Source organism: Capra hircus, chromosome 10, assembly GCF_001704415.2.
Source record: "Capra hircus breed San Clemente chromosome 10, ASM170441v1, whole genome shotgun sequence".
NCBI classification, from domain to species: domain Eukaryota; kingdom Metazoa; phylum Chordata; class Mammalia; order Artiodactyla; family Bovidae; genus Capra; species Capra hircus.
The window spans coordinates 48,612,612-48,627,344 of record NC_030817.1 but is presented as its reverse complement, the minus strand read 5'-3'; the positions used below and the strand labels follow the sequence as shown (position 1 = coordinate 48,627,344).

General features: G+C 40.9%; 1 protein-coding gene across 3 annotated transcripts in view; it reads left to right on the top strand.

The window, feature by feature from the left end:
- NEDD4 (neural precursor cell expressed, developmentally down-regulated 4, E3 ubiquitin protein ligase) overlaps positions 1 to 9,147 on the top strand; it is a 144,155-nt gene extending 135,008 nt beyond the window's left edge. For all 3 annotated transcript variants that reach the window (XM_018054245.1, XM_018054244.1, XM_018054243.1), the window contains 5 exons: positions 1,978 to 2,037; positions 2,123 to 2,230; positions 2,956 to 3,052; positions 5,542 to 5,614; positions 6,173 to 9,147. In XM_018054245.1, the coding sequence (XP_017909734.1) occupies positions 1,978 to 2,037; positions 2,123 to 2,230; positions 2,956 to 3,052; positions 5,542 to 5,614; positions 6,173 to 6,275 (441 nt within the window). In that variant the 3' untranslated portion in view covers positions 6,276 to 9,147. The remainder of the gene's footprint in view (positions 1 to 1,977; positions 2,038 to 2,122; positions 2,231 to 2,955; positions 3,053 to 5,541; positions 5,615 to 6,172) is intronic.

Here is a 14,733-nt window from a genome sequence, read left to right as displayed (position 1 = left end):
GCAAGGCAAAAGGACGTAGGTCCTGTTGTCAAGGAGCAGAGAATCTAAGGGTGAAATGGACCAGGGAAGCCCACAGTACTAGGTGAGTAGAGAAGAGAGGTAGAAACCAGAGCAGGGAGAGGTGGGGGCAGGGGCATGGGATGGGTAGAAGGATTGGCCAGCCACAGAGAAGAAGGAAATACAGTTCCAAGCAGAGGGAGCAACACATGTAAAGTCTAGTAATAAGACAAACTGGGCACACATTAGAGAAAATACAAGCAGTTGTATTGGATGAGAGGATGCAAGTGTTAATTGCCCAGTCGTGTTTGACTCTTTGTAACCCCATGGACTGTAGCCCACCAAGCTCCTCTGACCATGGAATTCATCAGGCAAGAATACTGGAGTGGGTAGCCATTCCGTTCTCTGGGGGATCTTCCCAACCAAGGGATCCAACCCGGCTCACCTACTTTGCAAGCAGATTCTTTACCATCTGAGCCAATGGGGATGTAAGAAGCGAACTAAGTCTGGAGAGATAGGAGGAACCAGATGATGAGGGGCCTATTTGGTGTTTTCTCTGAAGTCCAGTGAGGAAGAAAGGTGGCATTAAAGGCTGCTAACAATAAAATACCAAGATTCAGTGTATATTTTGCTCAGATCTTTCTGGAAGTGGTATGAATGAATAGTAAGCTAGAGGAGGGCAAGACAAGCAGCAGAGGCTAGTCGATCAAGTGCTGGAATCACCCCAGGGGAAATGATCAGGACAGCGGGAACAGAGCTATACATGTACATGAATGATACTCAGGAAGGGAGATTTATAGCTCAGGGTGATTTAAAGGATGGAGATCTGGGGACTGTCTGCTTTCTGTGAAGCTGTGGACTAAACAAGATGGAAAATTCAAAAGAATGGTAAGAATGGTGAAAGTGGATAGCCACCCATGGGGATGTGGGAACACCAACATTTAAGGAATGGACAGGAGGAAAGGATACTTCAGAGAAAATCAGCAAAGGCAGAGACATAAGAGGAAAACCATCAACAGCAGACAGAGTTTCAAGAACAAAGGTATTGTCAACAATATCCTAGTATAGAGAAGTCAGGTAAGATAGGGAACTAGAAAGTATTCATTGGATGTAGCCACAAAGTTGTCTTTGACTTTCTCCAGGACAGTTTCAGGGAAGCATTGGTGAAGAGGTCAGATTGCAGTGGTTGAGGGATAGATAAGGGGGAGCAAGTGGATTTGGTAATGTGTAGTAACACTGTCCAGAACATGGGTATGAAGAGAAGAAAGGGGGGTTTGCTTTCTTATTTTCTTTTGAAAGTAGATATGGCTTGAATAAATTCAGATGCATCAAGAGTGAGTTAATAGGGACTTCCCTGATGGTCTAGTGGTTAAGACTTTGCCTTCCAATGCAGGAGGTGCAGGTTCCATCCCTGGTTGGGGAACTAAGATCCCACAAGCCTCGTGTCCAAAAACCAAAACATAAAAGCAGTATTGTAACAAATTCAATAAAGGCTTGAAAAATAATCCACATTCCCCAAAAAATCTTAAAAAAAAAAAAAAACACGAGCTAGTAAAGGTTTGGTGAAGACATCCTTGGGGAAACAAATGAAGCACAGAGAGGAAGTGGTCTCTCTCTCCACTGCAGTGGAGACAAGACCCTCATGGATGTTGGTGCTAAGTGGGGGTGCAGAATGTTGAAGGGAATTCCATCCGGCAGAACTGCTTTTATTTTCTCTCTCAAATAGAAATTATCTGCTGTAAAGGGTGACACGGAGAAGAAGGAAGCTTGAAAGGTGTGAGGTGGTCTGAAAATAGCCACTTTGAGGAATCAATGAGAGAACAGACATGTGTACTTTCTTGCTGACATTGAAATGTCAGTTAAATAGCCCATGAACCATGTAGGGGTAGGAATCTGTGTGGGTATGGGATTTCTCCAGTCAAGTATGGAATTGTCCATTGACCCCACTAACTAGGGTTTTAAATACATTCTTTCTTCTAGGGATTTTTTGAACTGATACCGCAGGATCTCATCAAAATTTTTGATGAAAATGAACTAGAGGTAAGAAATATTGCTTTTATCTTAAAACAGGACTTTTGTATCCCTGATTTTTCTTGTCTACAGTTTGACATTTCTTCTTATGTAGCTTCTGATGTGTGGCTTGGGAGATGTGGATGTGAATGACTGGAGAGAACACACAAAGTACAAAAATGGCTACAGCATAAATCATCAAGTCATCCAGTGGTTTTGGAAGGTAATAGGCGGCTTCCATTTTCTTATGTTACTTTTTGATAGATTCAATCATATTTACCTATGCTAGTGGATCACATATAGATAAGACAAAAAATATATTGGGTGGGCCAGAAAGTTCGCTCAGTTAAGGAATATGTTATTCAATTAAGTTCCTGGTGACAATGAAAAATATGTTTTTAAATTTTACTTTTAAACCAAATGAACTTTTTGGCCAATCCAGTATATAGCCCCACAAAAATTATTTTTTATTTTGTACTATATACATTTACCTCCATACATACTTATTTGTAGATAAGTAAAATGTAGTAAGTGGCAGTGTTAGCTGAGAGAGATAGGCTCTTGGTTCCTTACTAAAGAAGGGATTCTTCAAGGGAACTTGTAACCTGCAGTGTATTCTCTGGGACTCCTGCTTGGCTCCTTGGAATGTGATAGAGAAATGGGTATGCCAGTAAATACAATTTTTAAAAAGCCACATAGTCACATCCAAGAGGAAACTTTGTCACTTTGTTAGGCTATAACCCCATTCTGAACAGTTACCATGAAGCCTTGAAAATGGAGTCTCAAGAACTTTGTAAACCACCATAAACACAACTTGAAGTAAAGAAAACATGCAAATTTCATAAGTGATGATTCAGGCTCTAACTAAACTCTGGTAACATTTTTCAGGGTAGTTTTGTTAACATTTTTTCCAGTGATGTTCCTAAATGCTGCTTTTATTTTATGCAGGCTGTTTTAATGATGGACTCAGAAAAAAGAATACGACTACTTCAGTTTGTCACTGGCACATCACGTGTGCCTATGAATGGATTTGCTGAACTGTATGGTATGGATTTTCCATAGATCATTTAAAAATGGAGCTGATGCCTGTTGTCTTTTTCATGACTGACTAGTCTTCAGTCTTCTTTCATGTATACAAATGTTTAATTAATTAAAAAGAATTCATAGTTTTAAATGATTACAGTTAGATACACTGCAGAAGATCAAAATATATGTACACCTTCTATTTAGTTGTTGTTTGTTGTTCAGTTGCTAAATCATGTCCAGCTCTTTGCAAGCCCGTGAACTGCAGCATGCCAGGCTTGCCTGTCCACCGTTTCCCGGAGTTTGCTCAAATTCATGTCCATTGAGTCAGTGATACTATCTAACCTTCTCATCCTCTGCTGCCCTCGTCCCCTTTTGCCTTCAGTCTTTCCCAGCATCAGGATCTTTTCCAGCCAGTCAGCTCTTCACATTAGATGGCCAAAGTACTGGAGCTTTAGCATCAAAGTACTTCAGCTTTAGCAGAAGTCCTTCCAATGAATATGCAGGGTTTATTTCCTTTAGGATTTACTGGTTTGATCCCCTTGCAGTCCAAGGGACTCTCAGTAAGATAGCAAAAGAGATAACTGAACGCAGGAAATGATTCAAGTTACTTTCCATTCTTGGATTTTAAATTTGATTCCCACTCTGCATTCTGTTACAGAAAAAACATTGCCGTGGTGTGATGGTTTAAGATAGATAGCATATAAAGTTCCACAGGGTGTTAATAAGTGTACAACGAAATACAGAGTGTATCATAGTGAAATACATCTGAGGGAAAGAATGGAATAAACACAGTTAAATATTCTGTTTATTGGAATGGCATGTACTTGCTTTAAAAGCTATCAAGAAAAACAACTCCTTCAGAGGAGGTATAGCCAAGATCAGAACCCTTCTATCCCTTCCTTGGCCTATGTGGATTCCTTGTTAAGCTTAACTGAACATCTGTTTGTAGAACCTGTCAGGCAGCTGCCTCTTCTCTCCCAAGGAGAAGGATGAGACTGTAGAGTTGCCACTCAACAACATGCTCATTCCCCACCTGACTGGATTTGTCTTGCCAGTGGTTTCCCCTGACTCACATTCCATTCTCTCTTCCTGCTCTGTATCCAGTCAGTAGAGAAAATCGAAGCAGGGCAAGCACCCCCTCCATCTCTAGCTCCACTGTCCTCCTATATGCAGCCCAGAACTACAGTCACCCACTGATGGCATGCATTTTTTGGAATTTGGAGGAGATATTTCACATACTGGCTTCCCTGGTGGCTCAGATGGCTAAGAATCTGCCTATGATGTAGGAGATCCAGCTTTGACCTCTGGTTCAGGAAGATCCTCCAGAGAAGGGAATGGCTATCCACTCCAGTATACTTGCCTGGGAAATTCCATGGACAGAGGGACCTGGCTGGCTACAGTCCATGGGGTCACAAAGAGTCAGACATGACTAAGCGACTAACACACTATCTCATACACAGGTCCAGAGTTATTAGTGTTAGACTATAAATTCAAATTCTTATGGATTTACAAAAGAAGTAGAAGTTGCTTCAGAATGTTAATATTACAATACAGTATTATCCAGCCAATAAAAAATATGTTACGGGGAGTTCCCTGGCAGTTCACACTTCCACAGCAGGGGTTTGACCCTTTCCACTCGGGTCTGAGCCCTATTTGTGGAACTGGCATCCCATATGAAGTGTGGCTTAGCCCCCAAAGAAAGAAGAATTATGTTACATTTATATTGGTTGACTTAATAGGGAGTTTTTCAAATGGAGTGTTCAGGTGAGAGAATCAAGAGACAGGAAAATGTATGATTCCATATTGTGGAAAATACAATGACAAAAGTACTAAACTGTAGATATAATTGTGATGGGTGATGTGTGAACAGCAGTGCTTTTTGAGAAAACAGAAGTATGGAAAATAGTATTTTTAGTACTGCTTCTGACAGTTATACTCTCACACACATATTTGGATATGAGTCTGAGACATAGAGAAAAGTAAGGAAGGTGACTTATCAGGTTGTTAGCATTAATGACCTGGGAGGTTGGAGGATGTTGAGACTTGCAAAAGAAATAATTGAATAAAACTCCAAAGGAAGGAAGGGGACGACAGAGGATGAGGTGGCTGGATGGCATCACTGACTCAATGGACATGAGCCTGAGTGAACTCTGGGAGTTGGTGATGGACAGGGAGGCCTGGCGTGCTGCGATTCATGGGGTCGTAAAAAGTTGGACACGACTGAGCGACTGAACTGACTGATGATAGAGGTGGTATATGAAAATACCCATTAGACATGCCCCCCAGGTCAGAGTGATACCTTGACCACAGACAGACTGATAGGAGTCCTCATTTTGTGGCTGGATAGTTAAGTTATCAGCCCAAGATAGCATTATTTCTTTCAAATTTAAAGAAACTAGATGAATGATCTGTGTGTTTTAAGTTCTGCATTAGCAAAAGTGAGCTGTAAAATGTTCAGGAGCTCCTATAAAGGCTAAATGAAACCAAAGTAACTTCTCTTCCTTGTAGGCTCAAACGGACCACAGTCATTTACAGTTGAGCAGTGGGGCACACCTGAGAAGCTGCCAAGAGCTCATACCTGGTAAGCAGTTTCTTTGACCCTAGAGAACCAAGTCCTCAGAGAGAGAACGTCCTCTCTCAGTCTAGACACAGAAGGTCTAGTTCCCTCTGTGCTGTGTTGGTAGCAGATAAGGAGGTGGGGGATGGGAGGGAGAGGATGGAGAGACAGTAAGACTAACTCAGGAACAGGTGTTTCTTTACCAGGCAGGCTTGGGCTTTAAGTCGGGGTAGCTGAACACTGGAGAGACACATCTGAACTGTTGATGATATGTTGCCTCCATCACATGAATGATAAGCCATTCTACAAAGGGCTAGAACATTTCCTCTTGAAGGTTCAAATGACAGGAACCCAAACATTTGGAGGTCAGGGTGGAGGTGAGAGGTCACCACCAAGAAGTCATGAAGAGAATCCACACCTTGAGTCCAATCCTAGACCTTCCTTCTCCCTGAGGAGAAAAGGTCTTTTCCTGCTGTTGGAACATTCTGTCACAAATAGCTGCACTGTGAATAGTTTGCCCTGGGAACTTGCTTTGTCACTTTGTCACTGTCCGTCATAACCAGCCTCTCTCTGTTCTTTCAGCTTTAATCGCCTGGACTTGCCACCCTATGAATCATTTGAAGAATTATGGGATAAACTTCAGATGGCCATTGAGAACACTCAGGGTTTTGATGGCGTGGATTAGATTTTAAGTAGCCGTTTATGGTGTTTTACTGCCACTTTTTTTTTAAAGCAAAATCTTGACTTAAAATTTTCCAGGGAACTACTAATCCTTGGCCATTGATGCTTCTCAGATATTGGAGAAAATCGTGTCAACGAATTAGAAGAGCTAGGATGACAACGCTTCCATTATTTCATTCATTTTAGTAATGTGTTGCATTTACATAGTTGTTTCGTTCTATTTTGAGTTCACACCCAAGGATTTAAGTCCTGTGTGCCTGAAAACGTGAGATTTATCCTTGGATTTACCTCTTTTACAGTATTTGCCAGGCAGTTCTTTCTTAAACTACTGAAATGATAACTGTGAATACCTGTGATAAGTGACATGTGTGAAAAGTATGATTTTTTTGAGAAGGAGAACTGAAATTTGGGGTAAAAAACTTCAATACTGAGTACACGACAATATATTCAATGCTGCCTGCAGCTAGTTATTATTTTTTAGACCTGCCTACCGCACGGGCAGTAGCAGGTTTTTGGAAGAATCTTGCAAAGTGTGTTACCTATATTTTCAGTCAACTGATTCACTTACAAAAAGCTGTCTACTTCTTCATTTTAAAAGTATTTGGCTTTTGTTAGTATGCGGTTTTACTAAACAAGGTAGTTCATAGGACATGTGAAGCAAATTCAGATTTGCAAAGGTTGAAAGGTATCAGTGCCTCCCTCTTGCCTGTATATCCTATGGCTCATTGATAGAGCCATTACTCTTTACTGTTTTCATTTAGTTAAAAGAATTCCTTCTTCAAACTAAAGCTTGACAAAGCAGTATTCCTAAATATGCCTTGAAGAACTAAGTTAAATGTATAATACTTGCCTTTACTAGTCATTCTTTACACTTGCACAATTATGTAGTCCTTACATGTTTACAGGGTTTATTATGTTTACAGATTAAGCTAATTTCTGTAGTTGCATTTTTATATTTTTAGTATTTCACTTTAGTCAAACCAAATAATTTGTTAAAAATTACCAAAGAATAGTTACAGTGCATCATTTGTATTAAATTTATTACCATGTTTCTTATGCTTTTTAAAAAACTGTTTACTATGAAAATATTTTGCTATAAATCCAAAACTCTAGGCAAAATGCTAGAGATAGACTTCTACTTTAGCTAAATAGAAGTACATAAAAATCCTGTGCGTGCATTCAACAAAGGTTTACTGAATGCCTGTGATATGCATAGCTCTGTCTAGGCCAAAGGGTGAGAGTTGTCAGCTTCAAAGAAATCCATCCCCATCCTCAAGGAACTTAGAGATGTGTAAAGGAATTTTGAAACAATCAAAAGTCAGGGTGAGCAGAATAAGGCAAAAGGGAAAGTGTTCCAGTGCACCTGCAAAGGTAAAGTGTGCCAAGGCTGTATTTATATATTTTATACCTATATTGGAATGATTGTATAGAAAAATGCTCTTGAAAAAAGTTAAAGCTATTTCTCAATATGGTATTTTGGTGATTTAGGGATAATTGTAAATATATGTTATGTCTTCTCAAATACACACACGCACACACTCCAAGAGGTGTAAAAAAGTATATCTGGCTGTTGGTTACAGTTTGCTGGGGTCTAATACCATGTGTACTTTTCAGCACCTGGTAGGGATCTCATAAGTGACAGAAGCGAAGCCACTTTCCAAACATCACATCAGCAGCCCAGCTTAGAGAAAGTAATTCACAGATCCATGTACCCTCTGTCTTATCTTCTTCTGTGTTAACCAGCATTCAGGGGAAACACCCTGCTTTTATCACTTACCAAATGTTTAAACCGAAGCAACATACTTCACCTCTCTGGGTTCCTGGTTCTTCATCTGTCAAAGGAAAATAACTATGTATGCATGCTCTCATTGTAAGATTGTTGTCAGTTCCAGAGAGATGCTCTGTAAAGTCTCATACAATCAGAAGGTACTTTGTGCCGGCCATCAGATTTTGTCAAATCAGGTGTGAACATGAACCACACTCCCAAAGAGAAATCTCTTCATTTAAACATGAATTGACTGCTAACAGACAGGGAAGGATCATCTCTGGTATTGAATATATACAAATCTATGTATACATATTTTTATCTGTATATGGATCTTACCATCAGAATTCATTTTCTCCACATGAGCAAAGTAATGTTAAGATGGGCCAATGCATTTTGGAATGTTCTCATTATGTAGAACTGAACGTGAAAACTGCTTTTGTTAAAAATGGATTTTACCACATGATTGTTTAAATATCACTTCTGTCAAATATGGCAGATTTCAGAGCTTGAGAAAATATATAGCTTGCTTTTCATCTGACTCATTCACTTGGATGATTCTGTGACTCAGATAAAACAGCGTATTAATAAGACCAGACACTCCCACCAGCACCCAGCCACAGACCAGCATCTGCTTCATTTTCCAGGTATGCAGTGATGGTCTGAAAGGACCCTGTATTAAGCAACACAGCCCCTCATCCCAAACAGCAAAGTATCTCAAAACACATTCTACAGCTGGAAGTAAATAGGGTCATTTTCTTAGAGCAAGGATGTCATATTTTTTTAGAACTTATAAGCACATAATTTTAGCCTATATTTTCTCTGTAATCAAATTTTGACGGACATAAAATTGTATTACAAATGCATTTCATCCTAATTTAAAGGTTTTAACTGTTTTTGTTTCTTATTTATAATCTGAAATTCCAGAGAATTATCAAGTCAAACAACTCTTTTGAATTATAAGCCACTTGATATTGTTTTCTAAAATCTTCTGATATGGGAAAATATTACCAAGATTAATGTATCAAATTTTATTGTATACTTTAAAATATAAAACCATTTTTAAAAATCTGATACCATAAATAAAGTTCTATTCTAGCAAAACCAAAAACTGTGACTTATTTTTCAAATAGAACTGTTTCCAAGCCATTATCCTTGGTGATAGCTCCTGATATCGTTCTTTGCAGCAAAACAAAGAATTCTCAAGATGACCTTGAATTTATAGCAGATGACATAGCATGATTATAAACTCAACTGCAGAGAATCTCTACTTTACAGACAAGTCATGTTCCCAAAATCTGGTTGTTAGTAAACTATCCAGAAGACAATGTAATAGTATATAAATGGACTAGATTTCAGACTTGCTATTCATTCAAGATGGGCACAATAAAGGACAAAAATCTATTTCTGCTTTATTGACTATGCCAAAGCCTTTGACTGTGTGGATAACAATACACTGTGGAAAATTCTGAAAGAGATGGGGATACCAGACCACCTGACCTACCTCTTGAGAAACCTATATGCAGGTCAGGAAGCAACAGTTAGAACTGGACATGGAACAACAGACTGGTTCCAAATAGGAAAAGGAGTACATCAAGGCTGTATATTGTCACCCTGCTTATTTAACTTATATGCAGAGTACATCATGAGAAACGCTGGGCTGGAAGAAGCACAAGCTGGAATCAAGATTGCCAGGAGAAATATCAATAACCTCAGATATGCAGATGACACCACCCTTATGGCAGAAAGTGAAGAGGAACTCAAAAGCCTCTTGATGAAAGTGAAAGAGGAGAGTGTTAAAGTTGGCTTAAAGCTCAACATTCAGAAAATGAAGATCATGGCTTCTGGTCCCATCACTTCATGGGAAATAGATGGGTAAACAATGGAAACAGTGTCAGACTTTATATTTTTGGGCTCCAGAATCACTGCAGATGGTGATTGCAGCCATGAAATTAAAAGACGCTTACTCCTTGGAAGGAAAGTTATGACCAACCTAGATAGCATATTGAAAAGCAGAAACATTACTTTGCCAACAAAGGTCCATCTAGTCAAGGCTATGGTTTTTCCAATAGTCATGTATGGATGTGAGAGTTGGACTATAAGGAAAGATGAGCACTGAAGAACTGATGCTTTCTGACTGTGATGCTGGAGAAGACTCTCGAGAATCTCTTGGACAGCAAGGAGATCAAACCAGTCAATCCTAAAGGAAATCAACCTTGAATATTCATTGGAAGGACTGATGCTGAAGGTCCAACACTTTGGCCACCTGATGCGAAGAGTCAACTCATTGGAAAAGACTGTGATGCTAGGAAAAATTGAGGGCAGGAGAAGAAGGCGGCGACAGAGGATGAGATGGTTGGATGGCTTCAGTGATTCATTGGACATGAGTTTGATCAAATTCTGGGAGATAGTGAAGGACAGGGAAGCCCAAGTGTGCTATAGTACATGGGGTTGCAAAGAGACCTGACTGAGCAACTGAAGAACAATTCATTCAAGAGGCCTGCCATATAATGTATTGATAACATTGTTTCTATGATAAAAGGAGTTCCAGGTTTTAATTCAGAACTAAGTGTCTTTTCATCCTTCCTCTAGATACCTGGAAGTTTCCCAGTTAGAAGGGAATCCAACACCCCAACCCCTATCAGTGCTGGGAATGTATTGTTCTAGCCCTGTTTCTGTTAAAATCAAGACTGTAGTTTTAATCTATGGGGTGCAGACCCCTTTCCTCCCTGCTCCCACCCTTCCAGTGCTTACCAGCTCAGGCAGTAGCTAGCCCTCACCATGTCTCCCTGTACAGGAAGTCCTTGCTTTGCTGTCCAACATGGCAGACACATTCCTTTTATAAAGGATATTGAACTGTGTTGTGGGCTTCCCAGGTGGTGTAGTGGTAAAGAATCTGCCTGCAGTTCAGGAGACCCGGGTTTGATCCCTGGGTCCGGAGGATTCCCTGGAGAATGAAATGACAACCCACTCCAGTATTCGTGCCTGGGGAATCCCATGGACAGAGCCTGATGGGCTACAGTCAATGGGATCACAAAGAGTCGGACACAACTGAGCAACTAACACACACAAACTAAATGTTAGAATATCAGGACCTCATTCTGAATAGTGGGCTTCAGTAGATCCCTGTGTATTTTTCCTAAGCGTTAAAACTTACCACTAAATCAGCCGCTTGTTTGGGTTCTCCCAGTCTCTTCATCTGCTAACCATCCTGTGCAGTCCATCCCTCCCACACCTGTGCTTCCTTTCTAGTAGACAAATCTGATCAAGTTACTCTGCCAAAAATTCTTCGAAAGCTCCCCAGAGGCAGAAGCAAGGAGCCCAAACCCATTGGCAGAAAATGCAGTCTGTCCCCAGCTTAATGCATGAGTTCCACCTTCCATCTACCCCACTCAGGCACCCTCCTCTCCCCACAAACCAGGACACCCTCTAGTCCCTAATCACTGAAAGTTTCTCTGCAACTGTTAATGTCCACTTGCAAAATCACTCCTCCTTTTGGACCAGTGCAAGGGTTCTGTGACCTTGGCATTTGGTACATAGTAGCATGAATTGCCGGAGAAGGCAATGGCAGCTCACTCCAGTACTCTTGCCTGGAAACTCCCATGGATGGAGGAGCCTGGTAGGCTGCAGTGCATGGGGTCTCGAAGAGTCAGACATGACTGAGCGACTTCATTTTCACTTTTCACTTTCATGCATTGGAGAAGGAAATGGCAACCCACTCCAGCATTCTTGCCTGGAGAATCCCAAGGATGGAGGAGCCTGGTAGGCTGCCATCTATGGGGTTGCACAGAGTCAGACACGACTGAAGCGACTTAGCAGCAGCAGCATGAATTGCATTCTTTTGCTCTGCTTTGTTTACATAATTCTCTCCTACACACTTAGGTAGTTTGAGAACAGGGACTTTGTACACATTTTTAATATGTTCACTTCCCAACACCTAAATACTTGATAAACATGACTACAGTAAGTTCCCTACATGCAAACGAGTTCTGTTCTGAAAGCACATTCGTAAGTTCACAATTTGTTCATAAGTCAAGTTAGCCTAAGTACCCAGCTAACACAATGAGCTATATATACTGTATTGTAATAGGTTTATAGTACTTTTTACACAAATAATACATAAAAACAAACAGGCTGAGCACATACATATTCATCCTTAGAAGCTTCCTACAGACCATCACTGATCTTTTTGTTTGTTTGAAGGACTGGTGTTCCTTCTAGTGAGTTATGTTCAGGATAGTGTGTGTGTGCATGCTAAGTCGCTTCAGTCGTGTCCAACTTTTGCAACCCCATGGACTGTAGCCCACCAGGCTCCTCTCCATGGACTTCTCCAGACAAGAATACTGGAGTGGGTTGCCATGCCCTCCTCCAGGGTTTATTCCTGATTCAGGGATAGAACCTGCATCTCTTTAAGTCTCCTGCAGGTGGGTTCTTAACCACTAGCGCCAAGTGGGTGCAAATCAAGTGAAAGTGAAAGTTGCTCAGTCCTGTCCAACTCTTTGCAGCCCCATGGACTGTAGCCTGCCAGGCTCCTCTGTCCATGAAATTCTCCAGGCCAGAATACTGGAGTGGGTTGCCATTTCCTTCTCCAGGGAATCTTCCCAATGCAGGCATCAAACACAAGTCTCCCACATTGCAGGTGGATTCTTTAACATCTGAGCCACCAGAGAAGCCCTAGCCAACAGCAGAGAAAGCTGTTTGCTGCCCAGAGCTGTTGATCATTTGCTGGCTCTCAGTCTCCAGAGAGGAGAGGGGTGGGAGAACCTTCAGATGTCCTGGGGACTGAAAGGCCAAGAGCAGGCACAAAACTCTGGAGCAGAGTGTTCTCCTTGGGAAGCTAACCAGTTGTTAAAGCCATAACTGTAGGCTGTTGAGGATCAGCTGTAGGCTGATCTGAATTCATTGTTCAGATTCTGATTTAAGTTCTCTTATGAAGAATAATGACTATCAAGGCACACCCCATACCTGCCTGAGAGTTGTCTTTTTCTTTAATATATATATTTTATAAATCAGAAACTCAAGTATATTCTCTCCAGTTAGTAAGAGGTAATGAGCACAGTGAGCTAAGGATAATCTGTTTAAACAAACAGGATTTTCCTGAATGCTAGACTTAAAAACAGAATTCACATCAATGAATGATGTGGTTAATTCTACATCACTGGGCATTAGGCCAAAGTGTAGCATAAACTTCTAGACTTGAAGACAATGAAATAGCTCCAGTGGGATGACCAGAATCTCAGTGATGAAAACTGAGTAGCCAAGTACGTTTACTTTTTCAGTATTTCTCTGTTTTGTAATGCTGTAATGCTTATGAATAAGTGTTGATGTTGTGTGATTTTAAGCTATAAGAAATTCAGTGTTTTATTCTTCAAAATAAGTGTGAGAAGGGAAAAAGGAAAGCTCTGTTAACTCAGTCACTACTAGAGCTCTGAATATCTGTGGTTGCCCTGTGAGTCAGTTTCCATACTTTCCCCATTGCCATCTGGGGACAATGTGGATAGAAATTTGGGGTATATCAGCAAGACATCTAATTACTCATTTAAGCATTGCCAGGGATGGAATAAAAGGGAACACACAGCATACACTGCAAGCCTTTGGAAGGTATATTAAGACATTTAAGACTGAGCCATGGTCTAGTCCAGCATTGTCCAATAGAAATATCATACAGTTCACATTATTATACAGCAGAAACTTAACATGGTAAAGCAATTATACTTCAATTAAAAAAATTTTTAAGAAATAAATATAATGCAGGTGACATATAATTTTAAACTTTCTGGTAGCACATTTTAAAAAGTGAAAAGAGGTAAGTGAATTTGACAGTAGCAAGATATTTTAATGAAGTATATCTAAAATATTAACATTTCAACATGTAATTAACAATGTTTTTTATCATCTGATACTAAGTCTTCAATATACAGTGTATATTTTATGCTTCCAGCACATCTCAATTAACAACAACCATATTTCACATAGCCGCAAGGGGCTGGTGCTATGTATTGGACACCACTGGAATCAATGGGCCTGGGTCATGCTTCAACATCACAAAAAGGAATAAAGAAGCAGCTAAGAGTGGCTCACCCAGGGAGGTGCTAAATTAGCTTACTTTCTACAAGCAACTCCAGTCTTGGAAGAAATTCCTCTAAGAGAGCCCAATGCCAGAAACTAAGCAGCATTCCAGATCGCCAGTCTGTGCCAGTTCTAAATTTTACATTCAGGAGCTTAAGGATAGCCGTCTGGTTGAAAGGGGAGCTGTATCCGCACTGTGAACACAGTCTCCACATCGATTCTGTCTGCTAGGGATGGCTTGGGAGAGAGCCAGTGCAAAATATAGGGAGAGAAGCCAAAGCCCCAAATCACACCTGCAACCTCCTCCCTAAAGCTTAAGTTGCCCCCTGACAGTGATGCTGAAAGTGGCCCACAATGAACGTCCTACATGCTGTGGGAGAAAGCAAACGTGGAAATCACCAGCAACCGGCATCCATTGTGAAGCACTGGGTCTAGGACCTGGGAAGAGCGCGACAGAACAGAGAGAGGGGGATGGGGAATGAGGTAATTTATCAGAAAATCCCAGAAACGGGAGGGTGGTGACTAGACTAGACAACTGGGAGGACAAGGCCACTGCAGAGGAAGGAACTCCATGGGGTCGCAGGGGGTCACCTGGGGGAGAGCCTCTTCGACCTTGGGAGGAAGGCAG